Below are 24,803 nucleotides of genomic sequence, written 5' to 3'. Positions count from 1 at the left end.
TCAGCTTATTGGAGAAGGCCAATATGCTTCAGTACAAACACAATGTTTATATGATGTCCAAACCCTAATTTTATGTCTAATGGCAGCCTTGAATGCATGGGACAGAGTTGAGGAACCAGGAAAAAAACTGAGTCATTTACAAAGGTTATGCAAGGCCCAAAAGAATCTTTCACAGATTTTTTGCAAAGACTGGCTTCAGCAGTAAAGAGAATGGTCTCGGATTCAGAAGCTAGTAAGATAATAATTGAATCTTTGGCCTTTGAGAATGCGAATGCAGCATGCAAAAGAATAATCAGGCCGTTAAAGGCAAGATCTGCACCTTTGGAAGATTGGATTAGAGACACGGTTAATGTTGAGGCTCATGAGCATGATGATATGTGGGTAGGAGAAGCAATTTCAAAAGGTTTGAGGAATGTTAGATGTTTTGGATGTGGAAAGCAAGGACATTTGAAAAGGGACTTTAAACAGGTCATTCCTAGAAACAATGTTTCTTCAAGGAAAAATGGCAACAGAATGCCTCTTCCTTCTGGAGTATGCAGAAGATGTGGTAAGGGAAAACACTGGACCAATGAATGTAGATCAACAAAGGACAGACAGGGTAATCCTTTGCCTCAGTCTTCGGGAAACTCCCAGAGGGGCCTCATGCAGGCCCCCATAGCAAATCCAGTTCAAACCTTTCCTGCAGCCGTAGAGGAAACCCCTGCTCAGAGCAATTAAATAACCAAATGCCTATTGGAATAAATCATGCTGGTCAGGATGATGAAACAGAGAGAATAGAAAATTCAGGAGAAAACAAAGAAAATTTTTTGGCAAACTTCTATTAATGAACAAAGACCAAAATTAATCATAAAAATAAATGGTGTTTTGTTGTCTGGTCTGGTAGACACAGGTGCGGACGTTACCATAATTGCACCAGAATTTTGGCATCCAACTTGGCCTCTTCAGGAGGTAAACGTTCAACTGTTAGGAATTGGGACATTATCTCAGGTGAAACATTATCTCAGGCTCGAATGTATAGGTCCAGAAGGACAGAGAGGAAAATTAAAACCATATGTGACTAACATAACTATGAACCTGTGGGGTCGAGACTTGTTGCAACAATGGAATACTCATATTAACATCCCTCCAATCTCAGAAACAAATCATAAACTAGCACATGTTTCTGAGAGAAATATTAGAAGATATTATTCTAATGAGTGGTCACCAGCCATCCATATTATACAAGAACAGGGCACAACAACTGATGATCTTCCAAAGACACCAACAGCTCTACCTTTAAAATGGTTAACAGACAAGCCTGTATGGGTTCAGCAATGTCCCTTAACAACAGAGAAACTCCAGGCTTTAGAAGAGCTGGTAGAAGAACAGTTAAATGCTCAGCATATTGAAGAATCAACCAGCCCTTGGAATTCTCCTGTATTTGTTATTAAAAAGAAATCTGGTAAATGGAGAATAGTAACAGACCTTAGAGCAATTAACAAAGTAATTCAGCCAATGGGTTCTCTACAATCTGGAATTCCTTTGCCTACTCTGTTACCAAAAAGATGGCCTCTCATAGTTATTGATTTAAAAGACTGTTTCTTTTCAATACCCTTACAATAAAAAGACAGAGAAAGATTTGCTTTCACAGTGCCTACTCATAATAATTCTTAACCGGTTAAAAGATTTCAATGGAGGGTCCTCCCACAGGGGATGTTGAATAGCCCAACTCTGTGCCAATATTTTGTACAACAGCCATTGGAAATGATACGTAAAAAATTTCCTAAATGTATAATTTATCATTATATGGATGATATTTTACTAGCTGACTCAAATGCAGATACTTTAGAAAGAATGTTTGAAGAAGTAAAGAAAATTTTGCCTTGCTGGGGATTACAAATTGCTCCTGAAAAGATACAAAGAGGAGATTCTATTAATTATTTAGGATATAAAATCGAGCTACAAAAAATTAGACCCCAAAAGGTGCAAATTAGGAGAGATAGACTACAGCACCGCAGGAGAAAGGGTGAGATTTTAGCTCTGAGCTCTGACCTCTTGGCTTTCTCTTTTACATTGGTTCTGTGTTTCTAATTTAATAAGACGGTTGGTTACATCTACAAATTACTGTTCTCTTCTTGCCTGTTTGGAGGGGACCTCACTGAATCACTGTGGCCATGGAATCCAGACTCCTATTTTCCATCATTCCTACCCAGAATTCCCAGGGAAGATGGAGAAACCATGGCTACAATGTTATTTCACATAAAAATCCCATTGCACTAGCCTTCTTCCAGCTTCTAATTGTCTTTGCCACCTTTGGCTTCTCCTGGTGGCATTTCTGCTAACCCTCCTCCTTCTCCTGTTCCTTGTAGCATAATTCTTAATTGGTCTTAATACAAATCCAGAGCCAGATATTGAGGTAAATGCTGAAAGATCAGAGAGACAAAGAACAAGCTACAGCCACCTCTCACCTCACCAACTCCTCAGCCAAAAAGGAGACCTGAGCTCTGTCTGCTCCTGCCTTACAGTCCTCTCTCTGCCCAGCCACATCACTTCCTGTCTCCACCTCCCTAGTGCTGGGATTAAAGGTGTATGTTACCACTGCCTGGCCTCTATGGCTAACTAGTGGCTTAGCCCCGCACTCTGATTTTCAGGCAGGCTTTATTTGTTAGATCACAAACAAGACACCACCACAGTTCCTTCCTTCTTCAGGATCTGTAAAAACTACTCAGGATCTGTAAAAACCTTCCCTTCCTGGGGCCGTACCTCCAGTGTCCCCATGCCCAGGACCCAGGGCTCCAATCTCCTCCTAGCTGTCTATCTACAACTCAGATTCATCACTCACGCCCCGGCTTTACACACACCAGTTGGTGTGCATTCCTCCTGAACTCCCTGCATAGGTGATACACCTCCACACACCCTTGTCTCTCAACCAGAACTTCCTGGTCGGCCCCAGTCACCAAGTCACCCTTGGATTTCTTCAAGAGCAAGAGGCTGCAGCCATGACCAGAAGTTTTTGCTGTGTCTTCTCTCCTAATAATCTGAGTGTTCTGTCATAGACACTTAGGACTTGTATCGTGTCTGCTACATTTCACGATAGTGAAGGGATTCCACGAAGGTATATTAGACTAAACATAACCCTGTCTTCATTCCTCGTGACCCGTCCATCTCCTGTCCTCCTAACTTGTCCTGGTCTCCCATCTGTGCTCCGGGAACCCTTCAGTGTCACCACCAGACTCACCGAGAACCCTTACCTCAGTCCTTCCCTGGCCGGATAAGAACATTTTTTCTCCAATTATCTGCCTCCACCTTGCCTCTAGAGTTGCCTCCAATATCAGACTCCTTCAAAGCCATTCATTCGGGTGAGCATGTCACAGGCGGTGTGTGCTTGTATGACTGTGCGACCTTGTGTATACAGATGTGCAGGCCAGGGTTCACATCAGGTGTCTCCTCCATCCCACTCCACCTTGAATTTTGGAAGACAGACTCTCACTAAACACAGAACTCACCAATTGGTCAGTGAGCTCCAGGGATCCTCCTGTCTAGACCTCCTTCGCCTGGGAGAACAACCCCAACTCCCTTCCTTGGCTTTTAGTGGGGATTGAACTCAGGTCCCTGTGCTTGCAAGGCAAGCACTTTACTGACTGAGCCACCCTGTTCCTCACCCCAGCCCTTACCCCACCCCAGCCCTCACCCCACCCCCAGCCCTCACCCCAGCCCCCAGCCCTCACCCCAGCCCTCACCCCTGCTCCCAGCCCCCACCCCTCACCCCACCCCCAGCCCTCACCCCCGCCCCCAGCCCCCAGCTCCTACTCCCCCCCAGCCCCCACCTCCTACCCCCCAGAGGTGTTTATTTACTAAGGTATTTATTTTGTCAGTCTTCATCACACTGTGTCCCCGAGACTGAGCATGGTTCCTAAATCGTGAGGAAAGGGGTGGAGTGGGGGAGTCAACTAGATGTCCTTGTCTCAGCCCACAGGACAAGGAGACAAGCAGAATCCGACTGGAGTAAGCAGCCCTTCCCAATGCTGCTTTAGGTCAAATCCACGTTTCTTGATGTGCTTCGTTCCTTCACCGACAGAGCTGATTTCCCCAACCTGGGCTGCCTTGTGGGGAATCACCCCACGGCGGTTAATCTGTCGCTGTTTAAAACACGTTTCTTCTGGGTTGCAGAGACCGCTAGAGCCACCACCAGGAACCTAACTCCCCTGCCTGCGTTTCCACGGTCTCCGCAGCCGGAGGGCTCCAGGGCTGGGTATAATTTCTATTCAGAAAGTGTTTCCAACCCTTTCTCCTTTCCCCAAGACTGATGCTAGAAGGAGGAGTTGGGGGCGGGGTGGGCATGCCTGGCCAGTGACCCCAGGTTACAGGTTAGCAGAGGAGGGCTGGTGTGGGGCTTCCTAGGTCCCCAGTCCGTGTTCTGGTCTGTGAAATGGGATAGAGGGACTCAGCAAACTCCAGCACCTCGGGTGTAGATGATCGTTGTGCTCTGTGGAGGCTGCGGGGGGCGTGGAGGGGGGCGTCCCGGGGATTGCACTCTGCAGCAGCGGGTGCCTCTCTTCCTTCCCGGTCCATGAGAGTCCTTATCCCAGCCACGATCCTCATCACCCAGCTGAGCCACGGGTGACTCTAGGACGGGCCTGGAAAGGGCGATCAAACTCCCTGGAAAGGTGCAAGCGAAGCCAGCGTGGCTCAGCCAGCCAGAGCTTGGGGGTGCCTGAGACTCTCTGGCGCCCCTTGGCGACCAGGAGTAGCTGTAGGTGTGGGCAGGTGGGGAAGTTCTGGGAAGAAATCGCAGCCCTTTTCCCACTGGTTTCTTACGCACCAAATCAGAAGCTACACCCAGATTTTATAATTGTGTAAAAACAGACTCAGGAGGCCAATTGAGATTGGATTCTGAGAAACTGAGAGCCCCGACTCCCCTCACTCACGCGTGGGAGCCCACTCAGGTCCGAAGGTGTTCCCAGAAAACACACCAGAATTACACTTGCTGACACCCAAGCCTGTGAAGGTTCCCCAGTTTCTTTGAAGGACCACTTCACCCCCAAAGCTCACGGTCACCTTCCCATTCCAGATAAACTGTTTCCCATCCATGAGGGGACATCCTGCCTGAAGAGACTGGGGAGGCGCTGGACAGGTCAGAAGGAAGCTCTTTAGATAAAGAGGAGATCCCATACAAGGTACCCCGCCTGGGAGGGGCTATCCTCCTTTACTGGGCTGTTTCCCTTCTCTCTGGGGCCACTTCAATCGGTGGTCGCTCCAGTGGCCGCTTTCTGAGCACGTGTCCTGCCGGACTGCGTCAGCACTGGGTAAACAGATGACTGGTTGCGCGCCGGGCGGGGCTATTTAAGAGGCAGCCGCCCTCCCGCCTGCCCTGAACTTGGCTGGACTGCAACCTGCTCTGCTGGAAACCGCCAAGCCTGCTGATTCCCCATCAAAGGTAAGTCAGTGTCTCCGCTGGCCGATCCAGGAATCCTGCGTGTGAAGAATCTTTGCAGCCTTGTCGTACAGTCTTTCTGTTTTCTGTGCCTTCTTCCTCCTTTGACAGCTGGGAAGATTTCCTGAAGTCAGAAATAACGGCGCTGGATCTTAAAATGCGTCTGGGTGGGTACTGCGGCGTGGAGACTTGTTTCTCTGTGTGCTTTTCATGCCAAGGCTGGGATGGCCATTTCTTAGGGTCCCCATGATGTTCGGATCACTTTGCAATTATTTATATGAAAATACTAAGTGGTTTTAAGACATGCCCGTTTTCTAAATGCTACGGGAAAAAAAAAACTAAGGCTTTGGGGATAGAAATACATCGCTGTGATGCAGGACCTATTGGCCCAGTTCTCAAATGTGGCAGGGCTTTGGCCACAACTCAGGACTGGGCGCAGATTTCTGGGTTTTGCTTTGCATGGTGACTTCTTGTTCGTTCCCATAAACACACCGAGGGACCTCTATAAGTACAGCTTCTATTTCTGCGCTCGTACTTTAAACGGTGCTTCCCATCGTCGTCCCATTCATTTCTGTAGCGACAGCTTTTAATCCCCCACATTTCTCTCCAGGGGTATTCTCCCATCTCTCTCTCTCTCTCTCTCTCTCTCTCTCTCTCTCTCTCTCTCTCTCTCTCTCACACACACACACACACACACACACACACACACACACACACACACACACACACACACTGTGCTTTTCTGGTTAGAAGAGAGATGATCTACAAAGGCGTCCTCTAACTTCAGGAAAGCAGTAGGCACTGCTTCTGAACGGAGTAGAAAATCCTGTCTCTGCGGGATCCTGGGGCCCTAGGTGTGGATAACACAAAAGCCAGGCAGACGTGTCTCAAGGCGCGCACGGTGGCCAGGGCGCAGCTGGGGACTGCGCTTGGCTAGCTCTAGGGCACGAGCCAGCCTGGCGGCTGCAGCCCTCCCATTCGGCCTCGGTGGACTTGGGTGTGCGGGACTTTAGGCTGGAGCCCGCCGAGGTCAGTCTTTGGTTCACGCTCCTCGCCTCCGCTCCCCACAGCCATGAAGAGTGGCGTGTGCCTGTGCGTGCTGATCGCAGTCCTGGCTGCAGGCGCCCTGACGCAGCCAGTGGCCCCCGACTCCGAGGTGCAGCGGGCGGAGGAAGCGCCCCGAAGGCAGCTGAGGGCTGTGCTCAGAACCGACGGAGAGCCCCGAGCGCGCCTGGGCGCCCTGCTAGCGCGATACATCCAGCAGGCCCGCAAAGGTAAGGGTGTTCTCTCTCTCTCTCCCTCTCTCCCTCTCTCCCTCTCTCCCTCTCTCCCTCTCTCCCTCTCTCCCTCTCTCCCTCTCTCCCTCTCTCACTCTCTCCCTCTCTCCCTCTCTCCCTCTCTCCCTCTCTCCCTCTCTCCCTCCTGCTGCTCTGGGGTCCCAATCCTGATCCCCAGAGCACCTGCAGGGAGGAGGAAACAGGGTACACACAAGGAGCAAGATTTTCACTTTCTTTCCCCGAGGTGCGCTTCACCGCACTGTGCCATTGGCAGGTGATGTTCGCAGCACCCAAGAGGGGAGATGGCTTACCTCGTGGGTAAGGGAAGGCTAACTCTTCTCTGAACTGATGTCGGCACGCTGTTAGAGCTGAAGTCCAACACCGCTTTAGGAAAACATTAAAAAAAAAAAATCGAGTGCTGGTAAAAGAGTCCCCAGAACTGCCCTCTCTGCTGTATATGAACAGGATTGGGGACCACCCAGACACTGACCCTTGGAACCCCTCTGACAGAAAGTGGGTCGGTGCTGAGAAAGCCTGAGATCTGAGGAAAGCAGTTGGCACTGTGTACGTCTCCCCCAGTACCGAGCAGGAGGAAGGGGTCAAAGGGCCAGGAGCAGTCGGGGTTCCCTTGGCTGCCCAGTCTGTAGCTGTTGGAAAGGTGGCCTCCATGGTGACCACCGCAGGGCTTCTTAGCGTTGGAAGGCTTTCCCCAGGAACCCCGTGGGCGGTTCAGCAGCTTGTCAGTTGAGGGTTCCTTTCCTGTACCTGAATCTCACATCTTCAGAGAGGCGGTGGGGGCAGAGCGACCCAGATCCCCTCCCAGCTCAGAATGATGGCTGGCACCAAGACAGCTTTCATCTCTGACTTTATCTGCAGGGACGTGGATGGTGATCTCTGGCTGGGGTGTGTTAAACTAGACCAGTAGATCTGGATTAAAATGCGGGAGGTGGGCATCCTTTCTGTGGAGCTCACTTACCAACTTGTCCTGTCTGCATTGAACAGCCCATGGCATTAGGCTTGACTAGTGAGGGGAAAGAGGGCTCTTGGTTGAGTCTCCTAGAGTTCCACATGAAGATGAGACCAGGGTTCTTCAGGGGAATCAGAGATGTCTTGCTTTTCTTCCTGTTTGGGAACTCAGCCCACAGCCATTCCTTTCTAGGTTGTTTTCCTGCTAGTTCCACAGAGGGAGGGAAGGGGAAGAAGTGGAGAGGAGAGGAGAGGAGAGGAGAGGAGAGGAGAGGAGAGGAGAGGAGAGGAGAGGAGAGGAGAGGAGAGGAGAGGAGAGGAGAGGAGAGGAGAGGAGAGGAGAGGAGAGGAGAGGAGAGAGAGATTCATATCAGGTATGAGAAAATCTGGGAATCTGGGATATCCCCTCTCCATTCTTCTGATTGCCTGATCTGCCCTCTGGCGTGGACCACCAGCAGACCCTTCTGAAGTATTCTAGACTCTTCACTGAGCCTAGGTTTAAGAATGCCCCAAGCAGTTCTAGCAACAAAAAGCCTGGTTGCTGAATTATTGCCTAGAACCAACATGTGACAGTGGTTTTCCCAGCAGAGGTCTTAGCTGGAAGCCCTTCCCAGCCCTCTTCTCGGTCCCTCTCCCCTCAGCCTGTTGGACCCACGAAGCCCAGAAAGGAGCAGCCGCAGTCATTTGAAGGTTTGTTTGCCCACACCCAGGATCAGGGCTAAGTATAGAAGAGCGATGCTCATTTATTTGACAAATATAAACTCAGAATTAATATTGTCAGTTTTACAATTTCTTTGAATAGTTTGTAAATGATTTTGTATTCGACTCTACTGCATAGCATTCTTAAAGATTCTAGAGAAGATACTTTCTGAGTGAGTGGAGCTTGGTTTTAGTTGGTAGACTAGCCTGGAATGCACAAAATCCTGAGTTCAACTCTAGCACCACATGAAAGTGGGTGTGGTGCTGCACACCTGTAATCCTAGCACTCAGGAGGTGAAGGTGGAGTTCAAGGCTAGCCTCTGCTATGCAGCAGGTTTGAGGCCAGCCTGGGCTATGTGAGATCTTGTATTAAAAAAAAAAGAAAAAGAAAAGAAAACTAAAATGTAAAATAAAACAGTTTATCCTTAGGGCTTCCCTGCAGTGTCCTCAGTGGTCTGGGAGGAAGCGTATTCCTGTGGGAGGTGGGGGAGGCATCAGTGGTCCAGGAGGAAGTGTGTTCCCATGAGGTGGAGGAGGCATCAGTGGTCCAGGAGGAAGTGTGTTCCCATGAGGTGGAGGAGGCATTAGTGGTCCAGGAGGAAGTGTGTTCCCATGAGGTGGAGGAGGCATCAGTGGTCCAGGAGGAAGTGTGTTCCCATGAGGTGGAGGAGGCATCAGTGGTCCAGGAGGAAGTGTGTTCCCATGAGGTGGAGGAGGCATCAGTGGTCCAGGAGGAAGTGTGTTCCCATGAGGTGGAGGAGGCATCAGTGGTCCAGGAGGAAGTGTGTTCCCATGAGGTGGGGGAGGCATCAGTGTCACAGGCATTGGATGCTATCTCCGTGCATCTCCCTCAGGCCTTAAAACCGTTCTGCACAGTAAGCATCTCACTCATTTTTCATTTATGTTAGTCCATGCTAAAGAAAGCAGGTAACATCTGTGCACATGTTGGCACATCTAGGAGGCAGCAGAGTGAGTCTATACAGGCTTGACTTCCCCTGAGGCCTGGAGGCCATTCAGCTTCCTAGCTCACCTGTCTGCTCTGGGAATAAGAGTTCTTTACTGTGTAGTGCTGGGGACGGTGGATGGAGAGTGATAACACCATGCCTGAAGACAGATCTGTGTGGGATGTGAGAGCCGAGGCATGTTCCAAACGCAGCTCCCATGACTGGCTGGTTGCCCAGCCACTGACCAGACAGCTGGCTGATAGAAGCGTGGGTTGTGCCCAGCCCTCACAGTGGACACTAATCCCTGAGCAGCCGGAGGATGGGCTGTGTTTTCCTGTGATTGTACAGGGAACTGGACTGCGTATATTTCTGACTATATATGTATGTTTTTACCTGAGCGGTACTGAGCAGCCAAGCAGCAGGGCTTGTTCTGCACAGGCTGCGGCTGTCTACCCAGAGAACTCAGCAAGTGGACTCAGTCCCCAAACTGGGAAGACACGGGTCAGAGAAAGGAAACGTGTTTTAAGTGTAGCTGGTTAAGTTCTTTATGCAGTAAGTCAGGGTAACTGCCTCTGTGGTGTCATTTAAAAATGTTTTATTAGTGTGTATTAATTATGCTATAATGGTGAGTTTCATTGTGGTGTTTAATGCATCTACAGCACATTCAGATCACACTCACCCACGGCCCTGGCTTGTCCCCCTCCCCCTCCAAGTCCTCTTCCCAACCAACCCCTCTTCTGCTTCCTGGCCTTTTTTCAATGACTTCCGAGCCCTAATGGGTCTCATTAGGGTTGCTTACGAGCATGTGCCAGTATTCTTTCTTTGGCTCTGCTAGCCTGGGGGCAGGCGCTGGCAGGGAAGCCACCTGCAAACTACCCAGACAACTCCCACTGTGGTCCCAGATCTATTCTCTCTCTCTCTCTCTCTCTCTCTCTCTCTCTCTCTCTCTCTCTCTCTCTCTCTCTCTCTCTCTCTCTCTCTCACACACACACACACACACACACACACACACACACACACACACACACACGCAGGCACCGAGCTACCTGACAGGTCCTCCTTCTAAAAAGAAACTATGTATTTATTTACTTATGTAAAACCTTGAGAGGGGGCCTCTCTTTACCCTTAGTCCGCACAGAAGGCTCTACCCTGGTTACAAGTCCAGGAGGCCATTGTCAACCATCTGTGGGCTGGGACCGTGTCATGTGCCTGCAGAAGGAATCATGTCACCACCCCCTCCTTGCAGATCACACAGTTGCCACAGGCTGGACCCCATTGCAGGTTACATCATTGTGTTTTGATCAAAATGGCTGATTAAAGTTCCATCTTTTGGGACTTTCCATTCAGTTTCTTTAAAGGTTACCAAGATACCAGTATTTTAACCTGACAAGGTGTATTTTTCTGGTTATTTTTAAAAGACTGTAGCTTTCAAATTAATAATTTGTAAACAATATTCATGTAGAAGGAGAACTCGATTTCATTATGTTTTACATTTATTTAGGAGGGGGCATGCTGTGTGGTCCTGTGGAGTTCAGAGGACCACCCACAGGAGTCGGCTCTCGTCTTCCGCCCTGTGGGTCCAGGGGCTCAAACTCACCTTGTCAAGCTCGGCAATTAGCATCTTTTCCCACCGAGCTACCTGACCGGTCCTTGTTCTAAAAAGAAACCATGTATTTATTTACTTACGTGTGCGTGTGCGTGTGCGTGTGCGTGTGCGTGTGCGTGTGTGTGTGTGTGTGTGTGTGTGTGTGTGTGTGTGTAACAGTACACATGTGGAAGCCACAGGACAACCTCAGGCGTTGGTAGGGCTTCACCTTCTACCTAGTTTTAGGGTCCTCTATTGTTTGTGACTGTACTTCATGCTCCAGGCTGCCTGGCCCATGAGCTTCTGGGGGATTTCCCTTTCTCTACCCACCTCAGCCTCGGACATACATCAGTGTCTCCAGCGTGGATTCCAGGAATCTGCAGTTAGGTTGTCAGGTTTATGTAGCCAGTGATTTTAGTCTCCCTGGTTCCTTGATTCCATTTCTAAAAATCTTATACTAGACAGTCTTATACATGACACTATCATGGTGTCATAGTCCCTGGAAGCTCCCTGATAAATTAAGCATGCTGGGATGTTAGTCATGACTTTTGGAAGTGGTGAGTCCTGGGCAGATCTCTGCATGGCTCCCAATGAAGGTTATGTGCACTGTGAAATGCTGTTCTGGGTAGGAAAGCCTAGACGGCTCCCAGGCTGACCAAGGCAGGGAGACGAGAACCATCTAAACACTTCCACAGACAGTTCCTCCTCTTCCGGTTGATTCTGGCCCAGCAGCAGCTGTTTGACGCCCTTCGGAAGGCCTGTGAGAGGGCACTGTCAGTAAACACCACAGAAGCACAGCTCAGTCCAATCCCCAAGAGCCCACGTGAAAGAGCTGGCTGTGGAGTGTGCCCACAACCCTCGCACTGGGGCGGCAGACACAGGAGGACCCCGGGGGCCTGCTGGCCAGCCAGTCTAGCCGAGTCAGTGAGCTCCAGGTGCAGCAAGAGGCTCCATCTCAAGGAGATGGAGAAGAGAATGAGGAGGATACAGATACATGTATATACATGTATGGACACTGAACACACAGGAACAGACACGGACGCAGACACGCACATCTTGGCTTTCCCCACTTCATGCTTTAGTCATATTCTCACATCTACGGCCCTTGTCTCCTTCCTCTCTCCTGCCCGCAGCTCCTTCTGGCCGCATGTCCGTTCTTAAGAGCCTGCAGAGCCTGGACCCCAGCCACAGGATAAGTGACAGGGACTACACGGGCTGGATGGATTTTGGCCGGCGCAGTGCCGAGGACTACGAATACCCGTCCTAGTGGACCAGCTTCTCAGCCCTGCGTGGAGGAGGTGGAATGAGGAAAGAATCACGCACACAACCCCTTGCCTCTGCTGTCTGACGTTTCGAGTGTCTATTTATTAAGTTCCCAGTATGAGATCTGTCTGCTAAGAGGGTGCAGCGCAGCCACACACCTCAGCGCAGCAGCCGGTTGGAAGGCAATGTCCGTGTGTGTCCCCCCACCCCCACCCCGGTGACTCCCAGACCTAATGTTGCTATGCTATTAAAGAGATTTCCTTCTGCCCCTCATTCATTGTGTCCAGCGAGGATCTCCAGAATGGACAAGGAGGGGAGACTGGTACACAGTATCCACAGGTGAATCCTTGCGATAAATGGTCCCAGAAAGAGCTTGGGACATGAGTGCAGGGCATGGAGCTGGCCTGCCCACTGAATAGTAAGGTGGCTTGTGTACAGGCCCTTGAGCTCAGCTCTGGGGCCTAGACCTGGCTACACCAATCCCCAATCTCTTCTTCCAGGCTCTCCCACCCCAAGATTTCTTTAGGGTTCTCTCAAACTTTAACAAGTTACACATGTCAGTGATCACCCACAGCCTGTCCTCTACAGACAGGGAAGTGAGCCCTGAAAGGTGAATTGGCTTCCCTGGTGCCCCAGTGGTTAGTCCCAGACTTGAAAGCCGATACACCTATGTGAGCAGGACCCCTTACCCAGCAACCCTGGAACTATAGAGTCTAAGAATCACCAGGAGATCATGGTAAACTCATGTTCTGACCCAGAAAATTAGGGCTCAAGTCCCAAGCAGACTCCCAGGTGATGTTGGCCCCAGACCATTCCTGGGCACCAATAGACCAAAGGACTGCTTCCATCCACACCTGGCTTGGTGGGTTTATCGGGGTCACTTATGGAATCATGGGTGAGTTAGGCAGCTGTGTCACCAAAAACACACCCCAGCATGGGCGGGGGTGGGGGTGGGGGTGGGGGTGGGCACTCATGAAAGCTGCATCCCTAGAGCTTCCTGCACGGCCTTCAGGCAACTCCACAGAAGAATGTCCTCTCTCCCAGAAATAGTTCTCCACTTTTACAGCCTTGGGAGGGGCCTCTTGGGTCTTGTTTCTTGGGAGTTTCATGAGCCTCCCTGATCCCTTGTGGGTGGAATGTTTAATCCAGAGGAAACAGTTACATCACGGCAGTGAGTTTTCCCTGTCACAGTGCAGTCAGTCAGAGGGCATGCTGGGAGGGCTCGTCATCCAGGACAGGAGCCAATCTGTCCATTCTCCGTGGGCAGCAGGGAAGGGGTCTAGTCCACAGAGACATCCAGAGATGAGCTAGGAACTGCTACCCACAGTGCAGCTTCCCAGACCTCCTGGCCGAGGCCCCCAGGACAGGGTGGCTCAAAGGGACAGATGTTGAAAGCAACATTGTCCAATCTCTGTCGTGTCTCAGCCGGCGACCCCAGCCCACCGTCACCCATTGGGATACTCAGTTTCTTTGGTGGCAGTAGAAGGACAGCTAGAAAGTCCTTCTGGTGACCTCGGGGAAATATGGTCAGAGCAACCTTTAACCCAAGCATGTTAGAATTTAGTGTAAAATCAAGATCCCAAGTAGCTAACCCAAGACACTGTCACCAATCTCATTTAGTCCCAACAACTTGCTCTCTGAGGCTGCCTCATAGTATCCATGTGTGATAGTCTGTCTTCATTGGTAACTTGATTGGATTTGGAATCACCTAGGAGACACACCTCTGGGGAATGTCTGTGAGGTCATTTCCAGAGAAGATTAACTGAAGAGGGAAGGTCCACCCTGAACACAGGTAGCACCATCCCATGGGCTGGAATCCCAAACCAAATAAAAGGAGAGAGCTAGCTGAGCACCAGTGTCCAACTCTACTTCCTGATGCTCCCACCACCATCCATTTCTCACCATGACAGACTGTATCCCTTTAAACACAAGCCAAAATAAATCCTTTCTCCCTGAAGCTGCTTCAGTCACAGAGAAGGGAATGGTAACTAACGTACCATAATTCATTAAAAAAAAATATGCATAGGTCTGTGTTTCTAGAACACCACCAAGCATGGGGTGGGGTGAGATGAGATCACACCCTCTGTGCAAATGTGTGTGTTGTGAGGGTGGATGAAGGACTCAGAATTGAATGTGAAGCTAACAGTACCAAGTGAATGAAGAACTGATCTGAATTAGTGGCTTTTCTATCACCAGGCATGTGAGCCTTAAGTTTTCAAAGATAAAGCCACACATGACTCCTAGAAATATAAGACCAAAACATTTCAGTGATGCCATTTAATTCATCCATTAATAAGGACCCTGTAGGAAGTTCAGTCATCTCAAAGGACAGCGGACATACGGAGTTTGTCAGAACTATGACCTGGTAAGGGACTCACACGTGGCCCCTGTGTCAATAAGATCAACAGAGTCAATACCTGCAATAATATTTCCCAGAACAGTAATTAGTTGCATTTTAGGATATTTCCCCTCATGTTTCTATAGACGCATCAGCAGGGTCTAAGGAGCTGACAGAGAGTATGAACTCCAAGACAGAGCCAAACACATGAGTGGAGCACCGCAGAAGGCCTCAGTGTGTTGACTGCTCTTCTCCCAGTTCAAGGACCCAGTCCCTTGGGTGGAGTAGCCATGGCGGTGGCAGCAGAAGGTGGCTGGTTCCATGGCATCTACAGACAGGAAGCAGCTGGCTTTCCCTTTCCATTCAGTTCAGGGGCCTGGTCTGCAGGATGATACTGCCCACAGTTAGGGTAAATCTTTTCTCAGGGGCCTGGTCTGCTGGATGATGCCACCCTAGTTAGGGTAAATCTTCTCTCAGGGGCCTGGTCTGTAGGATGATGCCGCCCATAGTTAGGGTAAATCTTCTCTCGGGCCTGGTCTGCAGGATGCTGCTGCCCACAGTTAGGGTAAATCTCTCAGGGGCCTGGTCTGCAGGATGCTGCTGCCCACAGTTAGGGTAAATCTTCTCTCCCCTGTTAAATATCTCTAAAAACATCCTCACAGACATACCCAGAGCTGTCTCTTCTAGGTGGTTCTAAATCTCATCAAACTGGTAAGACCAGACGTAGTATGTGCCAAAGGAAAGACTCTTAATCTCTCAACCTCATTTCTAGGTACATTCAATATTTTTTCCCAGTACCTTTAAATTATTGCTCATCCTGGAGGTAAATACAGCAGAAGCCAAGCAAAGAGAGAACTGGGGCCTCACTAATTTCCCCTGGGCTCTAGGTTCTGCGAATTTTTATTATCGAATGTGAAAAAGATTTGCCGTGTCTTTCCTCTGCTCTGGGCTACAGCATCTGCCCCAGATTCGCAATCACTTCCTGATCCCCCTAGACAAAGCCCCCTCCCAGCAGTATCCCCTCCAGCTCCGCTCATCTCCTACCCGCCCCCCCCCCATTAAACTCTAGCCTCCTCTTCAGGGCTCATCTTTGGCTCATCTTCCCCCCAAAGCATGGCTGGACTTTCCAGGTCCTTCAGCCTTACCTCACCTGCTGATCATCCTCTAAACAAGACTCCTCCCATGTTCTCTGCTTCCTTCCTTCTCGGAATTACATTGTCTATTAATCGATCACTTGTTTTGTCTTGTCTACTAGGGCATCAGTCCCACAAAGGCAGGAATTTTTGTCTGTTTCATTTAATTTCCATCACTTACCATAGTGTCTGCACTCAACAAATATTTGTATGGTGGATTAGTCAGCAAAGAAAAAGTTCTCAGAATCCCTTCCACTAAGGTTACAGATCAGTTTTAAAAGCAATTTCATCAGCAAAGTCAAACACACGCAGGGACATGTGTGGTGATATATTGTATATCCTAATAAACTTTCCTGAGGATCAGAGGACAGAGCCAGCAACTAGTTCTTACCTCTACGAAATCCTCAGTCTAAAGAGAGTGAGTTCCTGTTTTCTCACACTTTATATACCTTTCTCTGCTCTGCCATATTATTTCCTGGGATTAAAAGTGTGTGTGTTTCCCAAGCAAAGGCATGAGATCTCAAGTGCTGAGATTAAAGGTGTGTGCCACCAGTGCCTGGCCTCTATGTCTAATCTAGTGGCTGGCTCTGTCCTCTGATCCTAATTAGTTGGTAATAACTTTCAAGGACTAGAAAATTGCAGCAAGTTTATTAGGGTACACAATATATAACCACAGACATGATTGAGCTCTTCCAAGCAGGTATAGGACGCTGAAAGGCAGGCTACTTACATGGTTGATGTTATGCATGAGGGACATGCCCAGAGTGACAGAGTCTTCCAAAGGACACCCTACTCCACCCACCACATTCAGCCTCCTTTCTTTTGCTCCAGTCAAAACCCAGAGGCCAGTGAGATGGCTCAGGGAGCAGGGTTGCTTATAACCAACCCAGTGCCATGAAGTCTGTATCTGGGGCCCTCACGGTGCCCAGAGAGATCTGACTCTCATGATTTGGTCTCCACATACACTGCGCCACATGTATACCCCCAACATAGTATTTTTCAGTTGACAATTTAAAGCTCAAAGTGTTGACAACACCAAAGGAAGGGAGGGAATGCACTGATGGTTCTGCAGTGGGCTCAGTGGTGTGTTAAAGGTATGGACGCTGCCTAAATAGCTGCTGGCACACACACGCACACAGACACACACACACGCATGCACACGCATGCACACAAGCATACATACTCCCCCCCACACTCATACACATGTGCACATATAGACACACAGACATACACACAGACACACATACACACATTCACACACACGCATGCATGTGTATTTGCTCATGTAATCACTTTAAAGTTCTTTAAAGGCCTTGAGAGTTCTGGCATTTATGAATCTAAGCAGCAGCATCTATTGATTGTCTTTCCCAAGGAGAACTGAGCATTTCACACAACTTTGTATGCTGGGGACACGGTGTGTACCCTGAACAACGGGAACATTACATTATGAGGCCCTGAATCTTGTTGACATCTTAGAACATGTTGGTATTTTGCTTTAGTGGGCTATCAGCCTGGTAAAGTCTTCACAAGTTTCAATCCGCCTTCTTTTGGCCTTGCACACATCATTCTGTTTGCAAAGAATGGAGGCTGCCCCTTAGCCTCCTTCCTGGCATGTGACCCGGTGACCAGCCAGGGAACGGGGAGGGTTTACCCAAGGCCACAGTCATCGAAGTCTTTGGTGGGGGAGTGAGAGTCGGTAAAGATTGTGTACGTATGCAAAATTATCTAGAAACAACTTAAATGTCAATGATATTAATAAAAGAGGTGCCTGGGGCTTTGGTGAAGCTCATTTCTGGGTGTTTCCAGAGCGTATTAACTCGGGGAGACCCACCCTGAATGCTGTGGTATCAGCACACAGACTGGGATTCCAGGATGAATAAAAGAGGGAGGAGAGGAGGAAGCCACCAGACACCTCGTTCCCTTCTCAGCTTCTTGATCCACCAAGATGGGAGCCAGCAGCCTCCCCCGTACTGACCCCCCCCCAAAATACATCCTTCCTCCTGAAAACAGCGTCTTGTCAGGGGTTGGCTACAGCAATGAGGAGAGTAGCTGGTGTTTGAGGAGGAACGGCCCCACAGGCTCATAGATGTGAATCCTTAGTCACAGGGAGTGTGGCCTTGTTGGAGGAAGTGTGTCACTGGGGTGGGCTCTGGGGTTTTAGAAGCTCAAGCCAGGCCCAGGGTCTTGCTCCTCCTTGCTGCCTGCAAATCCAGATGTAGAAATCTCAGCTACTGTGTCTGCCTGTGTGCCACCACACTCCTCACCAGGAGGAGAGTGAACTAAACCTCTGACACTGTAAGCAAGCCCCCAATTAAATGTTTTCCTTTGTAAGAAAGACTCGGTGGTCACAGTGTCTCTTCTCAGCAACAGAACACTTACTAAGACAGTAACCAGCACAATGTCCAGGAACTGCTGCCATGAATCATAATCCTGACAGAAAAGCTTCAGACTCAGTAACTCATCTATGCGGAGAACCGGGTTTGCCTCCGCTCCTGCAGAAGGAAGCAGTGACCCACGCGGACACTGACCCACGCGGACACTTACCCGTACTGCTTGGGTTGCTAATGTCTTGCTGTTGAGGCCTCTGTTGAAAGTGGAGGTCTCCCTCCTGTGTCAGCCAATCAATGAAAATTTAAGATAATTGAGTACATGGATTCATATTTTTAATGAGTCATTTTTTTTTTCATTTTATTTCTGAGCTTTTAACACAATTGCTAAAAGACCCCTGGATTTGGGAAGATCACCCAGTCGCTGGAAAGACAACAAAAATGGCTGTCAAATAAAATGCTTTTTGTAGAGTTAAAACCAAGAGGGGGGAAAAAAACAACTCTTCAAGATATTTTGAAGGCAACTTGGTAACCATGGTTACCTCTAATTAGCGAACCAGTATCTTCTGCCTTCCAGATCTGAGCGGAGAAAATGTGAAAGAAAAAACAACTCCAAAAAAGTGAAAATGTTAAGTTCTGTTGAGTTCATATAATTTTGTGTTTAAAGCTTAAAGACGGTGGAGAATCTGCTGCTCGCAAGATGGCTCCCCGCCTACCCGGCTCCGCCGTCTAGACTTCTCCCTGCCCCACAGGGAGTCAGAACCCCAACCTGGAGCATCTAGAAAGTCTCCCTGGAAGAGGCGACACCAGAGGTCAGGGTACAGGAGGACAGGTGACTGATTTCGGAACCCCAACTGATGAAATTGGGGTGTGTTATGACCAATTTCAGGTGTCAACTTGGCATAAATCTAGAGTCGCTTGGGAAGAGGGACCCTCAGTGACCATATTGGTCTGTGAGGCATTTTCTTGATTGATGTGAGAAAGCCCAGCCCACCGTGGCTGGTGCCACCCCTGGGCAGGTGGTCCTGATCTATATAAAAAAGGCAACAAAGCAAGTCATGGGGAGCGATTGAGTAAGCGGTGTCTCCCCCATGGCCTCTGCTTCAGCTCTTGCCTCCAGTCCCCTGCCTCAGCTTCCCTCAGCGGTGGACTGTAAAGTGAAACAGACCTTTTCCTCCCCAAGTTGCTTTGGTCATGCTATCTCTCTCCCAACCAGAAAGAAAACTAGAACAGGACAAAAGTCTAAAATGCTCACACCCTGTTCTGTGCTGGACAGAAGGAAGGGGACACACGTGGCTGTCACACTGGTCACAAGCACCCAGCAGGAACTTAATTACCTGGATTCGGACTTGAACAAAGAGGAATCCTGCAAGAGAAACTGTCAGGGTCTAATCTAGATTTCCTAAGGGATGGAGGTAACACACACACACACACACACACACACACACACAGACGCATGCACCACACACATGCATTCACATGCATGTACAGGCAAGCGAACATGCACACAGTGTCCACACACAAGTGAACATGCACACCTGTCCCTGGAGTCTTCCTGGACCTCAGAGCTGGTTAAAGCCCTGAACAAGCCTGCAGCTGAGTCCAGGAAGGTGCAAGACTTCTGAGTCTCTGGGGACTTTCTCTATTTCCAGGAAAAACGATTTCATTGGCAGCTAACAAAAGAACAAGCTGGCTTTCCAGTTCACTCTGGCCACAGCAGACAGACAACATGGCTATTGTTTGCCTCTGACTGGGAAAGACACGCGGATGTGGAAGCTGGGTAACATGATCTTTGGGCTGCACTAGAGACTTCTGAAGCTGCTGCTTACTTTGCCATGTTTTTATTCAAATGCTATTTATTGGCCTAGGAGATGGCCCCATGGGTGCCTTGCCTGATGTGCAGGCATGAGGAGCAGAGTTCAAATCCCCAGCACCCATATAAAAGCTGAGCGTGGTGGCATGAGTCTGAAACCCCAGTGAGCTGAGCATGGAGACTGGCAGGTCCGTAGCTCTCTGGTCAGTGTAGAGAACCGTTCAGTTTTAGGGTCAGTAAAGAGACCATGCACCACCATGTAAGGTGGAGACTGAAGAAGGCATCTGAGACTGACCTCTGGCCTCCACAGGCATGTACTCATGCTCCAACATGTAACACATACGTATATCACATGCACAATAACAAAAACCACAGTTGTTTCCTGGATGCCTGTGGTCCGGCACACACTAGGATGCTGAAGGAGCCAGAGCCTTTGCGTCTGAGCAGCGCTGGAGCCCACAGTCCTGACTTCTTGCTTTACTGTGCATCTGCATCATGTTAGGAAGTGCAGCTGGCTCGGGTCTTCTTGAAATGAAAACTGCTCTACTCCCGACAAGGAAAGAGGTCAGGTCAGCTGATGAGGTGTGTGGTGGGTGGGTGTGACCTGGGTGGCAGAGAAATGAAATCATAACTTAACCAGTAACAAGGCCCTGTTTTCAAAGGAGGGAATATACAGAACTGTGGGTTATCACCGGGGATCGAACCTAGGACCTCATGCATGCTCTGTCAGCTTGCTAGCTCGGAGAGGCTCCCAACCTAGAACACGGGTATTGTAAGACTGACAAGGAAAAGGAGACACTGGGGTGCAAATAACGGCAGGAATCAGAACCCCCACTTCTGCGGGACTCGGGGATCAAAGGGATCAGGTAGGGAGCTGAAAAACTGAGATGGCTGACGGAGCTCTCCTGAGAAAGGCACAGCCCAGAGCTCCACGGAGAGTACCCTGACTGGATGGTATCCCTGCACCGAGGGTTGTGGTAGCTGTTGTGTGGCACTGCTCCTGGAGAGGCAAGGGAACCATGCACTCACCTCAGACGGGGAACAACAACAGACTGCCGCAGTGGAACTCGGAGAACCAAGGGTGACAGTTGTGTCACCAAAACCTACCCCAGCACAGGTGACAGCTCGCAAAAGCCGGGAGCCTGGAGCTGCAGGCAGCTCAGGAGGCTGGAAAGTGTCCTTTCCCAGTGGCTCAGTTGGCCTGAGCCTCTTCTAAGCTGCTAAGCTCACCTGAGCGTGACTTTCAGTGGTCTTTCCTGCTTACATACTCAGGGAGGGCGGGGCCTAGTGAGTCTGGTCAGTTTCAGGGACTTCCTGAAGCTATTGTGAGTTGTTTATTTCTTCTTTGAGAACACCCCATTGTTTTACCTCCTATAAACATCTGGTGCTAAAATATGCTGTTGCTTCACTTCCCTTGCATACATTTGTCTTAAGAAGTTTCTCTCCCAGGTGGGAGCTTTTAATCTGAGGGAACTGCTACACAACAGTGATACCCTCTGGTGAGAACCAGGGAAAGCTACACCCTGGAGCCAGGTAGGAAGGTGCTGGGATGATGTTAATGGGACAGGAACATGCACAGGGAGGGGTGAGTCTCCAGGGAAGTGGTTCACAGAACCCCTGCTGAGGCAAAGCAGAAAAGATAAATTTATAGCTGAGAGACAATAAATCCATAAATCAGTGCAACTGAATTCCCTACATTTCCCACAGTGGGTGTGTTATTGTGGTTCACATTTCAAAGCGCCTACAGGCTGCTGTGCACCCAGACAGGATTGAGAAGCACAGAAAACCAGCTGGGTGTCTCCCATGTGCCCTGAACTTCCTTTTGGAGGTCATACATGCAGTTTTGTTGGAGGGAGAACTTCCCCGCTCCCCTTACCCTTCTCTTGCAGCTGAGCCATATGTTTATTAAATGCAGCTCCCCACCCCCAGCCTCTCTTGGGCCATAGGCTTATGACACTGGACTCCAGTAACAGTGTGGGCTGCAGGGCCGGTGGTCTCCTGGTGGTGGCGGCATCTTTTGGCATGCTCCTTCCTCCCTAGTCACTAAGCCCGATTCTCAGTCTTTAGGGAGACTCTTCTCTCTAATTATTATCCCATTACATAATTATATTTATTATATAAACCCTTTTAAAAATCTCTGACCCATCTGAGCTCTTACATCTGCAGCTAAGAGGCTTCGCTTATGCAAATGGCAAGAATATCCCGTTTGTTATATTTTTCTTATCTCAAGCTTTAAATGCTTCATAGAAAATGTTTTTTAAATGCAGGGAGGTGAAGGCACGATGGATGAAATCGGGTCCTAGGAGAGGAGGAGAAGAAAAAATCCACAGAATTCTGCAGAAGCGGGTCAGACTCTGGATGGAGAACCTGTTTCCTTCATAAAAGACAGACAAAAAAGTCAAGGAGAGTGCACAGCAAGCTTATGGGTCTGGTCACAGAAAGTCGGGAGCCATCCTGTGTGTGTCTGTTTTCACCGTAAAGGAGGATAACGGAGTTTGTTTAGAATGAAGTGAAGGTGGAGCAGAACTGAGGAATGGGGAAGACTTAGCACAGGGAAAAAGCGCTAGCAAGCAGTGGACGAGACAAGAGACCACCTGGCCTCCACGCAGCCCAGCCGAGGTGGAGATCACAGATTGGGCGCCTGCACACCTGCGTTGTCCTCCACTCTCAATCAATTCAGGACCCCTGCTTAGGGAATGGTGCCACCCACAGTGGCTTGGACCATTCCATATAGATTAGCTTAATTAGACACCATCTACACACACACACACACACACACACACACACACACACACACACGCCCATATGCCAACCAAACCTAGACAATACCTCAATGAGCTTGACTTCCCAGGTGACTCCAGATGGTGTCAAGTTGACAACTGACTTTAGGTATGAGATCTTAATAACAGACACCATTTTTGTAACTATTTTTAAGGTGCTCTCTGGATGGTCCAGGTGTGGCGGGAGGGTGTGTGAAGTGTTTCCTCCCATTGGATGCTGATATGCTATTTTCTGCTGCTGTGCCTCTCTCAAGCTCACTTGGAGAATTTCCACTGGCCTCATGGTGCCCCAAGCACGGGGACCCACTCAGCTGTACTCATGACTGCTTCTGCTGCCCCTTCCCACCCTCCACCGGAAGCCGTCTGGATCCCCAGAGCAGCCTGAGGCTGAGAGCTAGGTAAACGGAGCCTCAGAATGTCTTGAAAGAGCCGGAGGGAGATAGCCCACTGATGAGAGCAGTCCTGCTCCCCGGGCCTTTTCCCCAACCTTGAACCCAGGCAAAGCCTGTTTGCAGGTGATGACCTGAAGGGGGAGAACAGAAGCCTGCCCTTAATTGCTTTTCAGGGAAAAGCCAACTTCTGATCTTGCCATTGATCTCCAGAGCCGGTGCCCACAGGTCATCTTTTATCTCCGAGTGCCCTCTACTGGCAAGGGAAACAAATTCCTCTTGTGCTAGGATGGCACCCAGGAGTTCAGACAGACCCCTTACCTTAAATTAGTCCCTCTTACAGGCTTCTGGGAATTCATATTGATACGTCTCTCTGCCAGCTTTCCCCCAGATGGAATCTAGGTTCTGAGATCAATGCTGTTAGAGCTGTGGGGGAGGCCTATGAATATTTTCTTTGGTCTCATCCACAAGGCCTGTGATACACCTGCCTTCCCGCTCCCAGGCAGTGTGTGGTAGTGAATCCTCACATCTACGTGGGACCACACACTTCTCTGCTGAGACCCATCTGCTGTCATTTCTCCGTCCCCACCGCTCAGTGGAGTCCTCGCCTGTGATGGAGGTGAGTCCTGGGCGGGGCTGTGTAACACCCTCCTTGCTAGCTCTGTAAAACTAGACCATCTGTCCTTGGATCCTAAGAGTCACCCTGGGCTTTCCCATAACCTGGAACTCAGACCATTGGAAAGATGGGGTGTGTCAGCATCTAATGCATAAAATACACTGGGACCTCTCCTACCCTTCTTTCCTTGTCTGCTCAGTCCCTGCCATGGGTGATTGGCTAGTGAGCCTAGGGGAGGGGGGATTGGGTGGGGTAAGCATTGGACTGGCAGAGAAATGAAAGAGAGAAAATGGCCCAGCAAGCTTCCCCTCCAGGTCTGGTCTCACAGCACACTGTGTGCTTAGCTTTTTCTTTCCTCATAGCTGAAAACCAAAAACTTGATGTTTCTTTCCTGGTTCTCATATTGACCTCTTCGGAGTCATTTGTCCTTGAGTTAAACAATCTGGGCTGCAGGTAGGACATGAATTTGGGAGAGGTGGGGAGATGGAAGTGGGTATGGGAGAAGCTATGGAGTTGCTAGTGAATATGATTAAAATGTATTGTATGAAATTCTCAAAGGACTGAGGGTTTTGTTGTTGTTGTTTTGTTTTTTTAAGATACAGACATGTGGGCCCAATTCAGAGGGTCCCTGTGCTATCCAAAAAGCATACTGACTTAACGTGAGCGTTTCTTTCCCCTCCAGGTTGCAGGTTGGCAGGGGTTCTGTTCCGCACTCGGAGGCTCTGATAATGAGCCCCTCTCCTTGCATCAGAATATGGCTTAGTGTTTAATGAGAGAAGAGAGGAGCCCAGGGCAGCACCAGGGTGGCACCAGGACCCCTGCCATCCTCCCCACGGTTGCTCTCTGTGTGGTTAGATGTGAGCTGTCCCCCATCGGTCTGTGTGTTTGAACACTTGGTCCCCAGCTTGTGGCTGTTTGGGAAAGTTGTAAAGGAGCCTTTGGCATGTGATGCCTCGCTGGAGGAAGTACGTCGCTGCGGACTGGCCTTGCAGCTTGCTAGCCCAGCCTTGATCCTCGCCTGCCAGCACAGTGTGGCCAATGTCCCCTACGCCACTGCCAATATTTGTCCCGCTGTGATGGACAGATTGTATTCTCTTGAGGTGCAAGCTATAGTAAGCTCACCCCACCTTAAACTGCTTCCTGTCTCTACTCAAACATACTCTGCCCCTCACTGCTCCCTCTGCTCAAATAAACGTTCCTGCCTCAGATCTCACATGGTAAAGCCAATGTCCCTCCCTGGAGAGGCTTTTGGGTACTGCT

General features: G+C 49.5%; 1 protein-coding gene across 2 annotated transcripts; it reads left to right on the top strand.

Moving 5' to 3' along the window:
• The first annotated feature begins 5,275 nt into the window (after positions 1 to 5,275).
• On the top strand, positions 5,276 to 12,414 carry Cck (cholecystokinin). 2 transcript variants are annotated; one of them, XM_042281985.2, is made up of 4 exons: positions 5,321 to 5,416; positions 5,525 to 5,580; positions 6,484 to 6,687; positions 12,018 to 12,414. In XM_042281985.2, the coding sequence occupies exons 2-4, from the start codon at positions 5,571 to 5,573 to the stop codon at positions 12,149 to 12,151; spliced, it is 348 nt and encodes a 115-aa protein (XP_042137919.1). In that variant the 5' UTR covers positions 5,321 to 5,416; positions 5,525 to 5,570; the 3' UTR covers positions 12,152 to 12,414. The 2 variants fall into 2 exon arrangements, with proteins under 2 accessions (XP_042137921.1, XP_042137919.1); XM_042281987.2 differs by lacking the exon at positions 5,525 to 5,580 and having other exon boundaries at positions 5,276 to 5,416.
• The last annotated feature ends 12,389 nt before the right edge of the window (positions 12,415 to 24,803 follow it).

This window comes from Peromyscus maniculatus, chromosome 7 (genome assembly GCF_049852395.1).
Source record: "Peromyscus maniculatus bairdii isolate BWxNUB_F1_BW_parent chromosome 7, HU_Pman_BW_mat_3.1, whole genome shotgun sequence".
NCBI lineage: Eukaryota > Metazoa > Chordata > Mammalia > Rodentia > Cricetidae > Peromyscus > Peromyscus maniculatus.
This window is presented reverse-complemented; position numbering and strand designations above follow the sequence as displayed.